This window comes from Aulonocara sp. 'chitande type north' Nkhata Bay, linkage group LG20, assembly GCF_057382095.1.
Source record: "Aulonocara sp. 'chitande type north' Nkhata Bay isolate Kocher_YH1m ecotype deep benthic linkage group LG20, A_spYH_male_GT1.1, whole genome shotgun sequence".
NCBI lineage: Eukaryota > Metazoa > Chordata > Actinopteri > Cichliformes > Cichlidae > Aulonocara > Aulonocara sp. 'chitande type north' Nkhata Bay.
The window spans coordinates 36,471,098-36,493,296 of NC_141363.1; the positions used below are offsets into that span (position 1 = coordinate 36,471,098).

Genomic DNA, 22,199 nt, shown 5'->3' on the forward strand with positions numbered 1-22,199 from the left:
TTTGGCAACAACTGTAAGTTTGCTCACATACCAAGAAATGAACAGTCTCTAATTTTTATGGAGAGAAACAGAAAATCAACCGAAACTCCAGAAAAACACATGACACAAAAGTTATAAATGAATTTGCATGTCATTGAGTGAAATAAGCATGTGATCCCCTACAGCCCAGCCACAATTCTGGCTCCCACAGGTTGGCTGTATGCCCACACAGATTAATATCAATCAATTACAGATATTCCTGATCTTATCTTTTTATGTGTATAAAGCACACCTGTCCACAGAATACATTTCTTCCATTTCAACCTCTCCACCACCTCCAAGGCCAAAGAGCACGTCTGTAGACCTACACGGGGCTGAAGTGGACTACAAGACTATCAGCAAGAACCTTGGTAAGACAGTAAGAGTTGTTGGAGCAATTAGGAGCTTGTTTATGATCTGGAGGCAGTTGGGACCATAGTCACCAAGCACATCACTGGCAACTCTGTAATGGATTGAAATCTTGCAGTGCCCACACGGTCTCCCTGCACAAGAAACCATGTGTACAGTGTGTAAGTTTGCCATTGAACATGTAAACGATTCAGAGGCTTGACCTCTAGGATTTTCTCCTGGAGAACTGCTGCTCACTGGATATTGTTTTTCAGACCATCTCTTTAAACACTGGAGATGTTTGTGTGGGAAAGTACTGGATCAGCAGTTTTTGAAATACTCGGCCCAGCGCATCTGGCACCAACAACCATGCCGCATTCATTTAGACATGTGGATGTGCTCACGTCTACATGCCTAAGTGGATTGGGTTGCTGATTGGCTGATTAGATATTTGTTAACGAGCTGCTGCAAAGGGTACGTAAGAACTGGCCTGTGAATGCATCATGGTGGTCATGTACTGTTTTTGTTACTTAATTATTAAAGCCACCACCCCAAGGTGGAGCAGCTGAGTTCTGTCTGCTCATCTTAATCAGTCTCGATTCTGCTTTTTGCTGCCTTCAATTCATACCCTGTCTTTCTGTACGAGTTCCTCTTTCTCTGCAGCTTCCTCTCAGCTCAGACCTCCTCTGGTGACTCAGTCTGAGGCCGTCATTTCTGCTGACAGGAAACACTCAAGTTACTCTTTTAGCTCTCTGGGAGATATCGATCTTCACACTGCTCTATTCGTGACCCAGAAAATCAGAACTTAACGAAACGCACTGTCAACTCATGCTGCTGTGGATAAAACATATTTGTTCATATAATGTGACTTTGATCAAATCAATTATTTTAAAAAGCGATTTCATAATCAATTTTCCACAGCTCATTTGGGTCCAGAGGGCAGCAGTATACGCAGATGTGTCCAAACTTCACTCCCAATCTTTTTGTTAAACACCAAAAACATGCTAAAAGGACAAAAACCAAGACCAAAACTAATGAAAATGTACTAAAATTTAATCATTCATAAAAGCTGGAAAATCATCTGTGACAGGGTAACACAAGAAGCGATATTAGAGTTGGTTTAGTACAATATATTTTCAGCCTCAAGACACAAATCAGAACGCACCATTTCCCCCATCAGTCTATAAAATACTAATTTCCTTAGCTTTATTATGCAAAAATGGAAGTAGAATATATTATGGGAAATATGGAAGGCTTGCAGCTCTCGATATAAAACAAAGTCACTTAGGAAAGATGTTATTTCATCAATACACATCCTTGTAAGTAGGAGCGAGTAATTTATGGACAATGATGCATCTTCATTGACACTGTTAGTGCAGAAATGTACAAGAAGACCAACATTTCACATGGATACTTTTGCGAACGCATTGTCACAATGTGTCAAATATCTGATGTTACTTTTAATAAAACATTTTAGTTCCCATAGATGGATATAAATCCAAGGTCTCCTCTTTTATATTGATATTTCCAAAAAGAAAGACAACTTGGAGAAGAGGACAAAAACAAAACAGTTGTCATCAGGCTGACAGTAAAAAAAGAAGAGGTGGATATCTTTGCCATTAAAGAGCAGAAAGAAAGAGTTTCTTGAGAGTATGTGCCGTCTCCTGCCATTTTGCGAGTGGTGAAATTTCTCTGTCAGCCTTTTTCAAAATGCTTCGGAGAGGACTTGGAATGCTGGCACGATCCACTGGGAAACAGTTAATCATTACAAGTTTCTGAAAGCAAGAAAAAGAAAGAATAAAGTCAGAAGATTCAATGTAAACGATGTGGACAACTTGTTCCTGAAACATTTTAAAAAGTCAAGACTGTGTCTCGACACTGCAGGACATTTGCCCACCTTTAGTAGTCCCCTGTGGCTTTGAAAAACCTGTATGATTATCAAGATGGAAATGAACAACCAGGGTTATTTTTTAAGACTTGAATTCTTATAAGTTGTGAAGCTAGCCCAGCTACAAGGTGGGCTGCAAGCCTTTATTCCTTGTGCCAGTTTGAGTCCTGGATAAATGGGGAGGGCTGCACTGATGTGAAATAAATACTGAATCAAATATGCAGATCAAAATAATTCCACACCAAATTGGTCAAGCCCTGGATGGAGGCTGATGACCCACTGTGGTGACTACTAACAGCTAGGAGGATTGTTACAAGGGATTCTTTTTCATTTTAAACTGTAAAAACATGCAGTTTATAAACTGAATGTTAATTTTGTCAACACATTATCCTCTTAATTCTGCTGAACCTCAACTGTGGCAGTTAACATGGATGTAAACACCTAAATATCTACTACATATAGACACACACACACGTACATACATATATATAAGTGTGTTTCCTTTGCTTTTCTAAAATATAAACTATAAAATGAAAACCATCAGCGAATCCACAAGGGCACAAGATGTTCACTTGCTTAATTTTTGGCTGTTGCAGGATAGAGACCTCACATGGAGCCAACTGGATAGGCTGTTCAGTTTTTCCCCTTCTACCTTTTCAGAATCCAAAAACCGATGGGAAAATTAGGCAAGACTTTTCACCAAAGCGCTCTCACTGCTGCAGCTGTTCATGTTTCATTTGAACTGTAGCACGTTTCCTGTAGAAGGCCATCCCATCTGCACTCATGTCAGCAATTCAAACTTTGGGAGCATCAGTTCTTTGGTACTCTGCCCGTTTTTTGACACCTGACATTGGCTGAGTGTAGTGCTGTCCCCCCCCTCCTCTTTTGTACTTGTCATTTTACTTAATTCTCTAACTCCTTGTGTATTTAACTCATGAAATCACTTTCCTATAAAAGCATAATTCAGCTGTCCAATAGTCACTGGCACTTGGAGTCAGTCCGTATAAGGGATGTTCTTGTTGCAGTGAAAACTTTTACTTTTCAGCTGCTCTGAATCAGTGAAGTGAAGCAGCTATATTGAAACCATACAAAATATTGACTTTCTTCGGCTGAGGCGAGACGCTTTGAAACAACTCATAAATGTTCAGCCTCCACCTCTCTAGAAACCATCTGTCCTCTTGGTGAACCTTTGTTTCCAGTTTACAAAGAGATTTACTGTGGCACCAAAATGTCAGAGTGCTGCTTATCCCAGTTTATGTTTTTGTTGCAGCTTCCCAAAAATGTCACATGAAACATAAAAATGTCAACTTCGTTATGCTTCCTATTTGCTGCTTTGTAAGACAAAACAATCACAGTATAAACTGTTTTTCTGCATTCACAAAGATCCATCAGGCAGGGAGGATTATGACATCATTTCCCTAGTTCATGAGTTTGTGAGCCACACTTCAGAGACTGTCTTTTGGGATTTTAGCCCAGTGAGGAAGCTGGGAATTAACAGCATGTAGTGGCTAAAGCATGCCTTGATTTGACTCAGAGTGTCGCATGCTCAACTCACAAACATTTCCTGAATGGCAAGTACAAGTGTGGACAAGTCATAACTGCCTCAGAAGCAAATCATAGTAGTAGGGGAAAAGAAAGACTCAAACTTTTGAGTCACTATCTGAAACACTTCCAGTGTGATAAGGAGAAAATCTACAGTCCTATTGTGCAATAAACATCATTCCCAATGTGTCTGTGAGGCCTTAGCTGCCTGAGTTGCGCCAGCTTGAGCATGTGTGACGTATGTCTATGATAAGATGATTGCTGTCAGGAAACTAGGAGGTAAACAGCAATGGTGCTGCGAAAGATGCACAAAAACCTTAAAGAGGAAGAAAAACATTTGAAACGTTGAAGTGTTGCACCAAAAGGACAGTTTGGGTTCAGTTTGGGAGGAGTGCTTTTGGTGAATATCATCAGCACACTGTAGAAGCTGTTGCAAGATGGGAGAGAAAGTAGCAGAACTGGTGAGACTTCCAGGAGTCCAGTTTGCTCCCATTTCATTACAGTGGAAATGCCTTGTTTTGCTTGATGACCAGTGTTTGCAACACAGCAGGCATCATTTAAGAAGCTAGAGCAAAACAATGTCCACAGCATTGTTCTTTGACAATGACAATAAATAAATACTTGACTTGACAGCATCTCAATCAAACCTCAAATCTCCAGAGGCGGATTTTTTTATATCAAAGCAAGGAGACTGCAAACCAAAGATTTATATTGAAAAACAAACATCAGACAATAACACAGTGGTGTAATTAAGGAAAAAAACAGCTGGTAATTTCTGTGAATTTGTTGTAGGAACAAAAAGGCCAGAGAAGCTCCAACAGTGCTCTCTATAATTAGATTTCATTACAGTTGCGCTGCTGCAGCAGCAGGTGGAGCCACCACATTTGCCAAAATTCATATAAGCACACTGTAAACCCTCTTTGATCCAATTAAAATGGAGGATGGTGTAACAAAAGACATAAAAAGAGGACTTGAGAGGCCTCTGGTTAATTAAAGTCCACATGAAACATTCACTATTAAACCTACAGAGATCTTGTTATTTGCAACACACCAATCCTCCCCCTCAAAAAAAATCATCATAATAATTATTGCTGTAGGTTTCTAAATGTTCTGTGATAACCCAGAGCTCAGAACACAGCTGGAGCCTTGCAAATGTCTGGAATAAATTTTGCTTTTACACCCACTCACCTGGCCTGGAGCTATCGTGGGATGGCAATTTAGAGCAGTGTGCAACTTGACTTCTTTTTTGTCTTCTTCTTTTCCATCGGCGTTTTTCTGTTGATCTGTCGCACCAGATCATAGAAAATCTACAACAGAGAAGATTTGATGTGTTTCAGCACTTTGCTTCAGTATATTATGGGATGTACGGAGAGAGCTACAGCTCAGGAATGATGTTATCAGTACAAATTCCTGTTGACGCACAACACTAAAACGCATGAAATGGTAGACAGCAAACACAGTTTCTCTTATTTCATTTGCTGGTCTAGCGGTTGAGCAGCTTCTGTCTTTAAAATGAAAATCATACAATTAGAAATCTATTTTTAAAAGATAACTAGAAACACAAAGTCACTAAGTTAACACTGAATGCTTTTAAGAATATCATAAGGTTGTGTGCATTTATGGGAAACTCTCAGGTGTGTTAGTATAAATCTGCAGCTGATCAACTAAAACTCAATATTTACATTTTTTAAGCCCAGTTTTACTCTATTGTTACAGCGAGGAGTGCAACTAGTCAACCAGACATTTAAACACAGATTCCCTCTCATGCTTCCAAAGAAATAAGTCTGGTAAACATATTATTCATGTTTTATTCATGTAGAACTGCAGGTAAGTGTTGGGTTTAGGATGTGAAGACACCACTTGCCACTACACCCACAGCAGATTTGAGCCCCCCACTGAGCTGACTGACACACTTAATGGCTGACTAAAGTAAGACGAGGATGACTATTACTCTGACTTGCTGAGTTTGTTGTGGGAAGTGAGAGAAGCAGCTGCAACAGCAGAAAACAGTCACGCAGACAGGTGCAGGTTATGCTGGTATTGCACTGGTGAGCAAAGGACTGAAGACTGGTGAACTGTCAATTTTAATTTCTGATTTGTTTTCCACTCTTCCTGCAGTTAGTTTGCTCCTTTAGTTAACTGTTTAAAGCTAGCTACTCCACTAACCTGTGCCTCATCTGTCAGGTGTGTGTACCCTTTTTGGCTGGCCTGGCTGAGTCACTGAGGTCTGGTGCTCCATTTTAACTTCTCTATAATTTGTCTCAGTATATCATTTATAATGCTGGTGTAGTCGAGTATATTCCCCCATTTGCATACTTAAATAAAATGAACTGTAAAGTCTTTCAGGATATTTTAATGTTGTGTTGTTAAGTTTTGGTAATAGTATTTACATTTATTGCAGTGTTTCCAAGACAGACTTTACTAGTGATGTCAAGAGTGGCCATCTGACTATGCAATCTGTCCCCACCAAGTTGCAACTGTTCAGCTGGCTCGCATATGTAATTATTTTACTGTAATACAGATATAAAACAGCTTGAAAAGCATGAAGATTTTTACCTTCAGTTGGTAAATGTCTGCTTATTTTTCCCGTTTAAGGACTAAACCTTCCTTGCTGCCTTTGCAGGTGAACAACAGAAATACTAGCCTGCTGAACCAACTATTCATATTTTATCAATGTTCAACATCGGGTAGCTTAAAATACCCCCTATCAATCTCCCTATTTATGATGGGAAGTTGTAAACGAGCAAAGCAGAAAGTAAAGATAGATGACAACCGTGTGAACCAGCACAGTTCTGCAGTGCTATGACTATGCCCGAGAAACCTGCATGTAATCGCTTGACTGGAGCGATGTATCACCACATTCTGTCGACGTTAACCTGTGAGGAAGGAAAGCTGCTGGTGATGGCAATGTTAATGTTTACCTACTCGGCAAGGCAATTTGAGCTGTGCACAACACTAGTCGACTAGTCACCGATTATTTTTGCGATTAGTCGACTAATCAGATCATGCATCCACTGGACGTAAAACCTACAGCTTATTGCACTAGCATGCATCTGCTCTTATATAACTATCATTAGCTTACAGCTTTAAGTGTTTAAGGTATGTGCTAACTAAAAATAAAGACAAGATGATAGTTTATTAAATTTTAATGAAATTTGCAGATTGTTTCAGTGAAGTTTAATAAACTCAGCCGTCTGCTCCTTGCTATCTAAAATATAACAGGACACCGGAGTATATTCTCCAGCATCTCACATTCTGATAATCAGCTGTCTGCCTGACATTTATTCAGCTGTGTAAAAACTATAACTTTAATCTCAGCCAAACCGATTTACTCAAGAACAAATAAAAAAATTGAAAAAAGCCAAACAATTACATTTTTAAGTTATCTAAGTGACTCCTATATCATGTTTAACCTGAGTAGCGAAAGACAGCGGTGGGTTTGAAAACGATTTGCCGGGAGTCCGGTGTTCTCACGGCTCTAGCGAGCCTTGCCCCCGGCTAGCTATCGAGCTGGTGGGTAACAGACGTCTCCGAAAACGTCGGAGCGCTTTTGAAAATATGTGGTGTCTTGATAAACTGAGCAGATATTTGAGGTTTACACAGCTACATTCTCGCCTGAAAATATGTTAAACGTTTATTTTGTGACCCAGAAAGAATAATAAGAGTAATTTTAAAACTAACTAGCTGCTGCCATTGTTGGAACCTGAGCAGGGCCGGGGAAATGAAGGGTGCATTTGTCGGAGTCTTCGAATTTGGACAGTCTTCGTCGTGTCGCTGTAACGTAATCGGCCTACAAATGCGGGCAGGAGGAGGATGTGGTTCCTGAATTTGGACACAGCTACGATACCGGACACTGCTTCTTCTTCTTCGGGGTTTAATGGCAGCTGGCATCCTTGTACATGCAGTGCTGCCATCTTCTGTTTCAGTCCGTTATTACACTCTTAAATCCTACTACTTATTCCTGCGCCTTTTGGGAACAACGCGTCGACTATTAAATTAGTTGTCGACAATTTTGACAGTCGACGTAATCGTGACAGCAACACAATGTCAAAGTGCCTTGAATTTCAAAGTCATATAAGATAAAATATGATTTAATGACTGAAGGCGGTCAACCAGTTTTGGACAGCTGTGGCTCAGGATACTAAATGCCAGATTTCCTCGTTCATCCACCTGACTGTGAGAGTGATAGATAAAAGGCATTTAATAGATGTTTAATTTGTGACAGTTCATTCACTGTTAGCCAGCTAGCTCCAGTACTGTTTTTATTTTTTTAACTGTTTCTTAATGGCAGGGTGATGAGGGTGCTGCTGTCCTGAATCCCTCATCTAGTGGCTGGACATTCTTCAAATCCATATCTTGGAATCCAAACTGAAACTTGTCAGTTGTCATCCTTCTGCGCTGAAGATCTGCAAACTGCAAACTAAAGGGGTTGTTCTAAGCAGGAAGAAGAGAACAGGTGCTGCTACTCTAGACATAAAGAGGCATCCACACAGGAAGCAACTAGCAGCAACGTGGCAAACACTTAAAGAGCACTTAAAATCAGGGTGAAATAACCACTGAGTGATGACACTGAGTGAGCAGTCACGGAGCTCAACTTTATTAACTTAAAGGCACACAACTGATGCAACTACAAATTAGAGTGAAGGATACTTTTGACTGACAAATGAGAAGGCAAGACATACATCTGAGGGTTACCTAGGCAACCTGAGACTTGAATGTCCACAGTGACTGACTGTCAGCAACAAAGCGGTACGTAACAAGCAAATCACTTCCTGTGGACACTCCTTTATAGAATGTTGTAGGGAAAAGTTCAAGATGGTGGAGCTCAAGTCCAGGACGAGAAACTTACTGGGAAGGCAGCTGACTACTGCTCAGTTATTTATTGTCAGAAAGTTTATATGTTATTATTTATGAATTCATTCAGTGAACCACCTCCTGCCTCTATACTGTCATTTTGTACTTATCATTTATTTTGGCCATGATAATTATGTAGGGAATTTTTTTTTTTACAGTATTATAATCTCATGGTGAATTTTAAGATATGACATTTCATAAACGTCAAAGGTCATCGCTACAGTCCTATCAGACAGTTGTGACATTTTGACATAATTGGCGTATGAAGGCATGCAGTCACTGGTGCAGAAGCATAATGAAGAGAGACCATACGTGCAGCGTGTGGTATTAGCACTTACCTCATTAACGTTGATCTTTGATTTAGCTGAAGTCTCTAAAAAGGCACAGTTGTTCCACTGACGGGCCAGGTTCTGACCCTGCTCCTTCCCGACCACACGCTCATCCTCCAGGTCACACTTGTTTCCCACCAGGATCATGGGAACCTGATGGATTAGTAGACATGCGACATGTTCAAAAAACAAAATAATGAGGAACTTTAGTTTTATTTTTTTGCAGATGTAAAATGACACAAAAGCAATGAAAGAAACAAATACATAAAAATGCCTTCTTCTTCATGTTTATCACAAGTTTCAGGAATCTGATCAGAGGGTGGATTTTAATTAAAACTATCCACATGATCATTATCATCATTATTAATTACAATGGTGGCTCCAAATGATTATGGAAAACAAGACAACAAATATAGGAATATATTAGAAATGCTCAAAAATGTTGACCAAATTCATGTTTGAAAGATTTCATCACAAGACTAAACAGTGGTTAGAAAGCTTATGTGCATACTGAGGAGCAGAAGGTTGCAGCAAAAAGAGACCTTAACCAAGACACACAGACCAGCTGAGCAACCTGCTATGAATAAATAAAGAGCGCACACACTCAGCATGCTCCATCTCTCTTGATTTAGAGAGAGGAGAAGGCAGCAGATCGCAACCAACAGCAGCTCTGACATTTCCACCCCGTCACAAAGTTCCTGCCTCCCTGCGCTCTGCCCTCTTCTCCCACGGTGCTGACTTTAATGAAGGAGAGGTGACAAGGGCAGATTACACAGTGAGACGCTGCCAGTTTTCCCTCTGCAGACTGAGGAGGAGCCTCAGAATTACAGCATTCAGATGTTTATTATACTCTGCCAACATATCATCTCTGGTCGGTGAAAACAGACATCAGGTGTTCCTTCCAAAAAAACCAACCAACCAAATTTAAAAAAAAAGAAAGGAAAAAAAAAAGGATCTTTTACACTTGTTTCTATTTTTTGGTGAGACTTGTATTCATGTCCTAGATAGACACACATATGGATTTATTTTTGCTCTCTCTGCAGATGTGCACCAATGATGTCTGTAGAAAGGGCTGGTCAATGATCTATCCAGTGCTTGCTACTCATTTGTTTGTTCAAGACAGACATAATAAAGATTTATAATATAATAAATATAAATAAATAAACATGATAAAGTTGTTTAAAAAGGAGTCTGTCTGTAGGTCAAAGAAATGCACCAGCATTTTAAGCCAAATAAACTATTTCAAACCCCAAAGGATGCTACTGCTTGTTTTCAAAGCAGCATTTTTATGCGAATAATAGAAAAGGAATCAAGAGTAAATTTAGCTCCAATTACTTTTGTTAAAGCATTATGACATTTTGGGCTAACAGTAATATCTGCAACAGTCTGGCTCATGGTCAGTGGTTATATTTTTTGTTTACTCAGTATTTAACTTCCGTTTTCCACTTTAAAAAAAACTTGATAAATATATACATATATACATGTATATGACACAAACTTTAACTTCGTATCACTTTAGTGTTGAACATTTTACAGTATTCATTCATATCCCTAAATTTAATTACGCAATAGAATATTTCAAAGACATCTGAATGTGACATTTAGCTATCTATTGTGGGGGAGTTTAACAGAGCAAACACACTCCTGCAATAGTGCATGCTGTATCTGCAAAAGCTATAAGAGCTTCTTAATGTATGCCTAGTTACAACTCTTGCTGCTGTAGACTTCAGACACACTGCTGCCAGTGTGAGGAAAGAAAGAGAAAGTGAGGGCATTAATTACTGTAATTAGTGAACAGAGGTAAGTGGGCAGATATCAGGCGAGCAACTGACAGTAAAAAGTGTTAACATTTCATAGGCTGGATTTTTTTTATTAACCTGGCATCTTGTGCCGAAGGGTTGAAAACACCAGTGTATGATCATGTCACTTTTTACCACCATTTTAATGCTATACCAGTACAGAAGCTCAGAGATTCACATGTTATACAGAGGAAAATGTCGCAACAGTTTGGAAAAACAGGACTTTTCAGTTTTCACTTCTCCTTCTCCTACATCAGGACTGATGTGGAGGTACGGTCTGAGTGGCAATCCTTCAGGAGAATACTACAGCGGGCCTTAATGGTGGGCATTAATGGATGCAGCTATGCAATGATGTCAGCAGTGGCACATATACTGGGTCCCCACTACAGAGTGACAGCCATTCACACTTGCATATATAAATGCCAATTAACCATTAACAAGCACAAAAGAGGAAACCAGAGTATCCAAAGAGAGCTCACACGGGCACAGGGAGCAGTAAAAAACGTACGCTAAGCAAATTGATTGGACAGGTGTACTGATGGCGTTTCTACTAGCCAATTCAAATGTGTGAAACTCATTAACTCATTTCCAACACTGTGCTACTAGGCTGCACAGTGTTGGAGTGGTTAGTGCTGTCACTTCACAGTAAGAAAGTTCTTGGTTGAAATGAGGGTTAGAGTAAACAGCTGATAGTTGTGGTAACCGGTGCTGTTCTGCAGTACTGTGACATAAAAAGAGGTAAGTGGTTGCATGTCGGCTGTTTCTGAATAAACTGGAATATAACCAAACAACCAAAATACAGGTGTAATCACATTCTGCATCGGTATGTGGACGCCAGCATAGAAGAGAACGTAGCTCTGGCCGACCAAACTCTGCAAACCACAGTTTGTATATCTGCCATGTTATATGCAGCATAAAGCTAATCAACATTCAGCAACATTTGAAGCATGATTTGACTAATGAACTCCAAAAATTCATGCTCAATATTTGTTTGGACAGTATTTACGTTTATCAGTAATTATTTTTTTGCCTTGTCAGCTATAAGCAAGTTTGGCCAATTAATTGGTAGATCCCTTTCTTTTTCTGTTAATTAATCATTCGTGTCATTGCTGAAGTAGACATTAAAGGTTTGTTGCTTTTCTTGGCCTTCTATAAAAAAAAACTTATTGGAAAGAAGAGATGCTTGGGTTCTAGAAAGTTATGAACCCTTAAAGTTAAAAACCTTTTTGCTTGTGATGTATCAAATAATTAAAGAAAAAAATTAGGAGGTTTTGTTTTGCAATTTTCATTGAACAATGAGGACAAACATTTTTAATGGGGACCTCTTACATGAGAGTGCTTTATAATCAAAACAAGTGTGAAAGTGTGTTAAACTCACATCCTCTGTGTCCTTTACTCGCAGGATCTGCTCCCGGAGGTCCTGCAGGTCGTTAAATGTTGACTGCGCTGTAATGGAGTATACCAAAGCAAAGCCCTGGCCATTCTTCATGTACAGGTCCCTCATGGCCGTGAACTGTTCCTAAAGAACGATAACAGACGGCATCAGCAGCCGGTCCACAATTTCCTCGAAACACCCCTGCATCCTGCTCATGTTTGACTTACAGTTCCAGCTGTGTCCAGGATTTCAAGCATACATTGCTGCCCATCGACCTCGACTTGCTGTTAAAAAAAAAAACAACAACAACAACAAAAAAAAGGTGCATTTTTACAAGACTTGTTTTATTTGAAAATGTTTACAAAGTCATGCGAAGCAACGAATGTGTGTGCAGGTTAGGTCATACCTTTCTGTAGGAGTCTTCTATTGTGGGGTCATACTTCTCCACAAAAATGCCTTGCACAAATTGGACTGTCTGTAATGAAGAAAAGAAAAGGGAAATAACACAGGACATCATTACCAATCCGAAACTACTACACTCCTCTTTTTTTCCTTCTTCTCACCCCCTCCCTTATTTTCTAGGTGTGTTGGGTGGAGTGTTGATGAATTCTTCTGCTCTTGTTTAAAGGAAGCTGGCCCAGAACAAGCCAGTCTTCAGCATTCCAAGATCCTTGCTTTAATTTGTCAGGGTTTACTTTATTTTTATTACTTTAGGGATGATGGTACAAGATCCTCCCCCTCTTTTAGCCAGTACTTCAGGCCTTTATTTCATTTCTTGTTTAAATAAAAGAACTTAGTCTAATAAATCTCGGGCGTGGCACTCTCTTTGTATGCTTAGCCACAGCTGAGCCTTAATGTTTTATGGATGTGGCCATAACAAGCTTATTACAAAGACAATCTGACAAAAACATTTAATCCAACTTCAAGTCCTTAAATAATAAGACATAATTGTAGCTCACGTTTTTTATATTCTTAAAGTTTGAATTGATCTACAGTCCTATGTAGATATTTTCATTGAAAGCAGGATGCCAATTTGTTAAGAGGTGAGAGATTTTCTTGCACAGATGGACGTTTGATCGCTACCGAAAGCAGTTTTAGGGAGCACCAAACGTAAAATTAACTCCCTGCTTTCAATTAATAACTCCTTTTATAACCATTTTCATAAAGGTATAACATACATTTTCAGGGTCTCTTGTGGCTTGAAATAAGCCTGTGTGAATGACACACCACTGGTCTGTTACCTTACTGAGATATCTTCGCATTTCCCTGTTATTTCTGGTCATCTGGCATGTCTGAGTAAATTAAATCCTGCTTTAAAATCTGTTTAAAAACTGTTTAAAGATTTCTGCTAAGTGATGTAACAGACCGACTGCTGTTCCCATGTCAGACTTTCAATCTAACAACAGATGTACAGTAAATCCTACCTTATAAAGCTCTTAATGTTCAGGGTTTTTTTCTGCTTTACAGGATTTTATCTCAGGATGATTTTGAGTTTTTACAGGTGACCGGTTGCGCTTAATCCTTGGACTCTACAAAAAAGCTTTACAGGACTTCCAGTTCAAAGCAATTCTTATTTATATTTCCTCTGCCTCGGTGCGCAGAGCCTTGTCATTTTAGCTCCTCTGGCTTTACAGTTATTGGCTGCCCCTCGTAAGACGGAAAGTCAGAACAGCAGGTGGCTGAAACTTCTGTGCTTTCATTCTTACGGATTCAAGAGTGGGAGGAAAAAGAGCTTTTGGATCACAGGGATTACGTCTACGCACACACACCTCACTACTTGAAACTTTGGATATGCTTAAAGCGATCATCCGCTCCTGTAACAGTCTATGATAAAACACTGAGGAAAAAAACAGTAAGACCCGTTCAAGGAATTAGTTTTGCATTTAAGGATATATGCATGCTTGCTTTCTTTATAAGTTCTGTTGCTGGTGAATTTAAGGGGTAGTTAAATATGTAAAGTATCCTCATAATTATAAAATATGAAAAACACCTCTTGTTATTGAGATAAATAGCTCAACAGCTCTGTAAACCTCACTGAGAAAAGAAAACATTAATTTCAGCTATGTGGAAATAAAAACTTTACAACTGTGTGTGTTGTAATATTATATATACACACACACATTTTTTCTTTGTTTGTTTTAATTAACAGCAAAATCATAATTATTTAGCAGTACTAGAGTTTGAAAATATAGTGGATTTTTAAAGTCTGTAAAAGAAGAACGAATGCCCTTTAACCTTAATTATAACTCAGCTCTATGCTTTATAACTACTATACAACCCAACTATAATAAACTGTATAAATAAATATGAACCTTCCTCTGTCTAATGGGAAGTAATTTAGGACTTTAAGGGGCCCATTTTACACTTGTCGTTCTTGCCCTTGAACACCAAAAAGTGATGTCACTGCCACTGAATCGAGCCACGCTTTGGTGTCATTTTGGCTGTCTCTCAATTTTTCTAATCAAACATGGGTCCCGTGGCAAATGATGTGTACGATTGTACACTCCCAGAGTATTGCAGCAATTACTCGTGGAGCTGTGGCGACATCACTATTTGCACTCAACATGACCAATGTGACGAATATAATGGACCCATTACTCAGTGTCAAAAGTAAAGGAAAAGGATGTGCTGAAAGGGAAACTGAGCACATAATAAATATTTTAGCGATTATTGATTAATGGACGCTAAAACTGTGATTAAAATTAGGATTGGATTCATTTACAGTCTTGTATAAACTCATTAAAAAAAATACCCTCGGCTTTCAAGCTTTAGTAGCAGCCATCGCTCACCAGTGCAGACTTTCCCACGCCTCCCGACCCCAGCACCACAAGCTTGTACTCGCGCATGGTGGGCAACTTCACTGGACAGCGCAAGAATCTGTGAAAATACAGAAGACAGATGCTAAATATCAGACAGACAATCAATGTGTTACTTTCACTGAACTGTGTGAGATTATTCTGAATAAGCAAAACATTTTCTGGCACTAGTTTTCTTTATGTTCTCATCTCCCCTGAAAGAAGCCTTTAAATAATTAAATGACAGCCAAACGGGTAAGGTTTTTAAAAGACTACAAGTAATAAGTAATGACCCTAACACTGGTGCTGGGAGCCAAACAACCTACTGTGGCAGAGCATTGGATCTAAACCAGAACCTGCTGTCATGAAAAGTGTCTGATGAAACAACAGATGCCAAAATGTGCTATCAGCAGTGCCTCTGCCTGACATACAAGCAAAAGAAGTCCTGACAACTGAGATTGACTGGAGTCTTCATTTTTAGTGTGCCTGGAGGGCAATAAGCTCTTAGGATAAGCACTGATGCATTTTGAATAGTGAATCTACTGACTAGACACTGATGTCAGTGTGAACACCCCCGTCAGTATCCACAACAATGAGAAGTCACTGTTGACCACAGAGGATTGAAACCTAATCATTCGTCTGCCAAAAAATTTTGCTCGACTTCCCACCCACTATCAAGAGACTTCATGATGATACGGGCGTCACCTCTTTACATAAAAAAAGAATTAGAAAAAGGTTTGAAAAAAGATGGGCTTACTCTCTCCAGGAATTCAAACCAGTATTTTTCCTGGAGGTAAAACTCAAGAAAGAACTACATCTGCAATACAAACATGTAAACTTTAATCTGAAGCACACTGTGAGGCAGATTCTGACAGTGACACTGCAGTCAGCAGGTAAGCCACAAATAACTTCATCTCATTATAATACAGAGGAGAAAGGCCACAGAGAATGACCCGTCATTAAACTCCATCAGCCTGACACATTTCTGTAAGCGTGACCTAGAAAATATTGGCAGAGGAGACAGGAGATGTCAAAGGAATGAAAATGTTTAGGATGAAGACAGGCATTTTAACTGAAATCTGCCCGTTATTCTCCAGAAACCCCTCACTGAATGTAAAGTGAGATTATACCAAGTTAAATTACTGCCTCTCATTTTATCATCACACTCGTCAATGCTGTGGGTTTTCATCTACTGCCTGTTTGATTATTTAAGAGGAAACTTCAGTAGATCTGACTAACTTCCTGTGTGCTTTCAGTGTTGACTGATTGAAGAATTTTCATTTTAACTTGAAAGTGCAGAAATAACAACCAGTAACAACAATGACAAAGTTTCAAAGTAGTATTAAAAAAGAGGCGTATTTTAAATGTTATTCTGAAATGCAAATGTAATGTTCATTTGATGTATAAATGTCAAAGAGGGGGTGATGCAGGCTAAAATCTCATTTGAGAGCCTCTTTGAATCTACTAATTATGCTAGGTCTGTGGGACCTTTGTCAAATGTTGAGCCAAACAATACAAAAACCACTCTGTCACACTCGAACAGCATTTGCAATTCTAATGACGACGTATGAAGCATCACCAGAAACCCACAGTGTGAGGCAGGCACACGAGGCCCTCTACAAAGCGCCATTGTAATGACCCTCATCTACTCGAGTACGCCAAACAGAAAACGGAGATCAGAGCGAGCATGACCACTGCACTGAAATCATTATTGTGGCGAGGAGGGTAGGTGTGCACGTTGAGACGCCAGCGTGTGCCTGATGCATTGGTTGATGCATAAAAATGAAGGCTGCGGAAAATGAAACCGTGTTTAAAATGTAAATTTATGTAGGTGTCGCAAAACTTGCTTCAAAGCCTTGGTATCAGATAAGAAAACTAAGCCTTCCGGTGATTAGATATGAGCCTGGATTCAAACAGTGGCCCTATCGAGCATGCGAGCTGTGGCCACCTTCGCTAATCCCACTCATTAATTTTTGCTGGCTTTGGTAATGAGAGTACGTGCCTGTGAATGCTAGCAGCACTGACAACTAAATATTCAACTCCATTTACAAATGAACAAAGACCCTTAAAATCCATTTTTAAAAATGACACATTAGCCATTTCCAGGTCCAAAGGCAAACACACAGCGAGGCACTGAGAGTTAAAAAGGTCTAAATTATTCTTCAATAAAATGCTCAGTGTGGCTGTTTTCCCAGATGTTGTAAAAAAGGTTAGTGTCCAGGCATAAATGAAAGAGAATTTCCAAAACTGAGCAAGAAGAAGCTAACTACTTACAAGATGATATACCATGTTCAGACTTCAGTAGACACTAGGACATGGACATATTTTCATTCTGTGAATAAAACACAACAAACAAAACTGCTCAACTCACTGTGTACACGGCTGCTGAAGATTACAACTCCCTCTACATCTGGGGAGGAGGGGCTGGCAGATCCTCAGGTACAGGGATGTCAACAGGAAGGGTCCAAGGGTCGCTCAGGTGCCAGCAAGGCCACGCCAAACTGTTCAGACAGGAAAAAAGTTCTAAATTGAACAATTATCATCCAGCAGGAATGACAATTACAATTTGACATAACTGCACATCAACTTTCGGAGCAACTTTTGTTTTCTTTCAAACAAATTTTCTTGAATGCCAACTACAGATATAGAAGAAAACTAACCAAACGTTGTCAAAAATGACACTAATGGAAAGAGTGGTGCTGAATTATGGTTGTATTGCTTAGTGTTTCTTGCAGTGAAAGAAATTCAGCTTGAGAACTGCCAGCACAGGCATCAACTCGTAAAATGCTCTCGCGCAACCTTGTTGTAAAGTCCTATATAAGAGTTACTAACAGGCAGCTAGCTTGACTTTTAACAAATGCCGATACGCAATAATAACCTATTACACCAGCAAAGATACAACCCACCAATGTGAGGAATCTCCTCCCATTAAGCACTGAAGCAGCGCATCTGTTAAGTTTGTGCTGAGGGACAATGATTTCAGGCACTGACAATGAACAAGTTGCACTTTACAACTTGTTCTCCAATTTGTCTTTCTCTTATTTTTGTATATTTCTCCTGTTTGCTATTTATTCCTCCTGTTATTCCTATTTACATTTTAATTTGACACAGTTAGTGTGGAGCACCCACAATTTCGTTGTACAAGTGCAATGACAATAAAGAGCTATTCTATTCTAGGTGACTGGCAATAGCTACCCACTCAAGGCAATTTTTATCCAGTTTCCTCATTGATGCATTATATAAATAATTTCATTACTCCGAGATTAACTAATTCAATCTGTCACAGTTTCTAAGTGTGGATGGGCGCAGCACAAGCTCACGCCTGGACTTCCACATGCTTTGAAGTTAATGTGCGCATATGGCTGCTATACTGATGGACCATAATCATCATCAAATGAGAGAAAAAAGGAGGAGGATACTTCCAACAGGTCTGGAGCCAATTACAGTTGGCTAAATCATTCAGCGTATATCATAGCTTGTATATCAACCTGCAAAGATTTGACATGTTGAAACCAAGAAGTTATGGAAACTCAAACAGGCCAAATTCTACCGGCCAGCTGTTCTGCTACTACAAAACAACTTTTTTGGGGCGGGACAGTCATAAGTCAAAATTTAACTCACTAAACTCAAACATCCGAGACGTTAATTCAAAATTTCAACTTAACTCTCTCAGTCAGGAAGCTCCCCCCCCTTTCCAGTGGTGGACACAAGTTTCAATAAGAAATGCACTCCTGGAGCGTTATTCCCTTTCATCTGTGCATTCTATGCCACACATTGTACATTATGGAGGGTAGATGGGCTCTTCTGTCACCTGGCAGCTAATCTATCAGTCATTATAAATGAAATGCTGCTTCATTTGTTTTACGCTGCAGAAACTTCAGCTAATAGAACTGAAAAATGATTGTTCCTATTAGAGCTCTTTAAAAATAACTAAAAAAATAAATAAATAAATCACAGGGAACATTAAATGAGTAGAAACCTTTCACTCAATTACGGTTAAAACAAACAAGCAAAAAAATAACTTACCGGTAAATATGATTTATTACAAACTCTTAACACCTGATAGGGAAAAAAGCCATTTCATTCCGAGCAAACATTACACCAGTCACACAAAAGAAGGTGATCAGAAGCACTGTAAAACTCTACTGTGGTGCGTTTGTGCAGTCACATGGAGAGCTTGATGGACGACTCTTTATGGCTATTTAAATAAGCTAAGCTCAGCTGTCATGTTACATAACAAACGCAAAGTTACTCACTGTTTACAGGACCTGTTGCTGATCAACAAACAGACAGTAAAATATGCTGTTCTGAACTATTTAATCACACAGAGTAATATTTTTTAGACCCCTGTTTCCAACCCTGAGAGATACTAGTATCATGTGTCAGAGCCAGAGGGAGGGGGGATTTCAACTTAAAAGCACAAAAAAATACTTAAGTTAACTTCCCTAAATAAATAAAACATGTTTTTGAAGAAGTCTTTAAAGTAAAACTTTATACATTAAAACAGAAGGCTTCCATTCGACAATTAAATGACAACTTGTTTTCGGGATAACTTTTGTAACGTAGTTAGTTTCGAAAGGAAGGGTGTGGCTTTTAGTTTCTCAGCGCAGCAGACCTTCCCTGTCAAGCGTATTAAAACAACCAGTCACAGAGAGAAGTATCACCAGTTAAACACGAAACAAATGTGAGCCGAATGCCAAGTCTGGGAGTCTAAGATGCCCCAAAAGTAGTCACACTTCGACAACTCAAATGTTAGCATTCTGCTAGCACATTCCGGTGAAAGCTAGCTAACGTCCTAGCCCGGAAAAGACATGGCGAAGCTGTGCGGGACAAACGCCGCGTTAAGTAATGTCGGTTCCGCGGAAGAAATTCCATCGAGTTCACGGTTTAATATTAGTTCCAGTTTGACAAACTCTATTTTAAGTTGCGCTACGGGTAAAAGAACTGTTTAGCAAACACCGGGGCTAATAAGTTAGCTAGACCGTTAGCACAAGAGTGAACTCTTAAAAATAGCTTTTTCTGTTTCATCTGATGCTAACGACTCTGGTTACGCACAAGTTAGCAAACAGACATGCCACTAAACATGTTAGGATAAATGTTTAAAAATATAATCGGATGTTAAAGGACTTGAACCGCAAACCACATTTGCACCGATAACTCATTAGTTACTTGTTAGCACCTCAATCTAAGTTAGCTTCGAAGCTAAGCTATTTTACCACCACTATTATTTAATTACGGCGGAACTAGAAGTAACTCTGGTGTCTCATCAGAGACAAACAAATGCTTAGAGACTAATGATCAAAACAATGAGGACACGGCCCTAACAATTACTCACTAAAATAGCAGTTTTACTTTGAGATAGAGCTGCAGAGGGCACTCACCGTGTTCCGCTATGTGTGCGCTAACTGAAGCTGTGGATGTACGGAAGGGTAGGGGGAGGGGGGGCAGAGAGACCGTCGTGTTTTGATTGGACCAGGATCAGCCAATCACTGCAATCCAGGTTACGGTTCAATTACAACCTCTTCACTTTGAAAACAAGCTCCAGTTACATACTAGAAGTGGGATAAAGCTTAAGGTAAATAACATTACACAATTTGGCATTTATCATATAATCTTGTGTACAGACTTAAACTCTTCTGCTTCGGACTCGATGAAAACAACACTTTAAGTTGTTTTCCTCTTCATTTAACTCTAACAAACTATTCATATTCTATATGGCTTCACTTATGGTTTAGATCACATTTGACCAGGGCCAATTAATTCTTACATTACATGTCTGCAACAAAATTTGAACTACAGATCAATTTTGAATATATAAAAGCTTATCTGACATTAATAAATGGACGATTAATTCTTTTTTAATGATTCACAGAGCAGGGAGAGTGTATTTTTATGGGTTTGACAAGAATCGTTTTTTAGAGAAAAACAAATCTCCCATTTTACCAAAGAAATGAAAACAAAGCACTTATAAAGATATTTTATTGAAAGTTGGCAAGAACCTTTGGCGCTAATGGGATTTATTATATAACCACGTATAAACACTAAAACTGGTAAACACCGTCCTCCCTTCTTTGTCATAAAACAATACTCATAACTACCCTTTATAATTATCAATATTAGTTAAACATTAATTAACACTTAATTACTGCTTATTGCAAATTTCTCTGTATACATTTAAAGCAGTGGTAGGAAACGAGTGTGTGGGACTTCAGGTGTCATTATAATCCCCACTTTTGAGCTCTGTTTTAGTCACACTTCAGAGTAAATGGATTTGTTTGCTTTTGCATTATGTCTTACATTGTGGGTCCTTGTGCTCGCAAGTGTAAAGGACTCACAGTTTACTTTTTTCGTCTTACTGATCATTCAAAGCACTTTTAACTACATCGCTTTATTCTATACACTTCGAGCATTTTATCTACCTCACATCCCTGACCAATTTAGAATTACCAGGTAACATAACGTATTGTGAAGTGGCTCTCATGTCTGTTCCAAGGCACCACCTCTTAAGGCACCCTCTGACCTCTGTACGACCCATGTTCTGTGTGTGCACCATATATGATCACTCCTATGCCTTTTTACTGTTACAATCTCCAATTTCCTGTTTTCTGTGTCTATTCAACACATTATGTTGTGATAAAAATATATACATCTCTACATATCATTTTTGTGTTTTTCATGGCTGGACCCTCAGGCTTACCAGGGTCCCTTCCCGGGATGCACTCTTAGTGCAATAACTGTAAATTTGCCACCTTGTCACCTTGTACATTCATTCAGCTGCACTTTATACTCAGGCACTGTTGAATATATGCAGACTGTAATTAATTTACCATTTCATTTGCTTCCTACCTTCCCTGTACATTAAGAGCAATATGTCTGCTTTACTTATTTGACATAAATCTGTGCATTTTTCTTTTATTTCTGGCTAAAGGTTATGTTAGGTTACAGGAAATGCCTGTAATTGTAGAGTTAATCCTAAACAACGAAAGTGTTTTCACCATTTTGGCTCTGGCGGGGAAACCCCCTGATAATATAATATAAATAGCACTCACCGTGGCAGCTGTTCTGCTTTAAGTGCCTTCAATATATTTACACTATTATTAGCAGTAGTTTTACTTCTAATACATGATAATAACACTGCACTACATATTTACGTCCATTCAGCATAACTAACTTTATGCTCATGCTGCTGGGAAACTGTAACAGACATATGAAAACTATATTTACAGTAACCAATAAGGAAATACATTTAAT

General features: G+C 39.1%; 1 protein-coding gene across 2 annotated transcripts; it reads right to left on the minus strand.

Moving 5' to 3' along the window:
- Positions 1-1,401: 1,401 nt before the first annotated feature.
- Positions 1,402-20,438, minus strand: rap1aa (RAP1A, member of RAS oncogene family a). Of its 2 annotated transcripts, none has more exons than XM_086278966.1 (9): positions 20,330-20,438; positions 17,320-17,449; positions 14,943-15,030; positions 12,560-12,628; positions 12,381-12,437; positions 12,157-12,297; positions 8,989-9,132; positions 4,985-5,103; positions 1,402-2,141 (listed from the first exon to the last, which is right to left on the minus strand). In XM_086278966.1, the coding sequence occupies exons 3-8, from the start codon at positions 14,997-14,999 to the stop codon at positions 5,014-5,016; spliced, it is 558 nt and encodes a 185-aa protein (XP_086135092.1). In that variant the 5' UTR covers positions 15,000-15,030; positions 17,320-17,449; positions 20,330-20,438; the 3' UTR covers positions 1,402-2,141; positions 4,985-5,013. The 2 variants fall into 2 exon arrangements, with proteins under 2 accessions (XP_086135092.1, XP_086135093.1); XM_086278967.1 differs by lacking the exon at positions 20,330-20,438 and adding an exon at positions 20,284-20,308.
- Between the last annotated feature and the right edge of the window lie 1,761 nt (positions 20,439-22,199).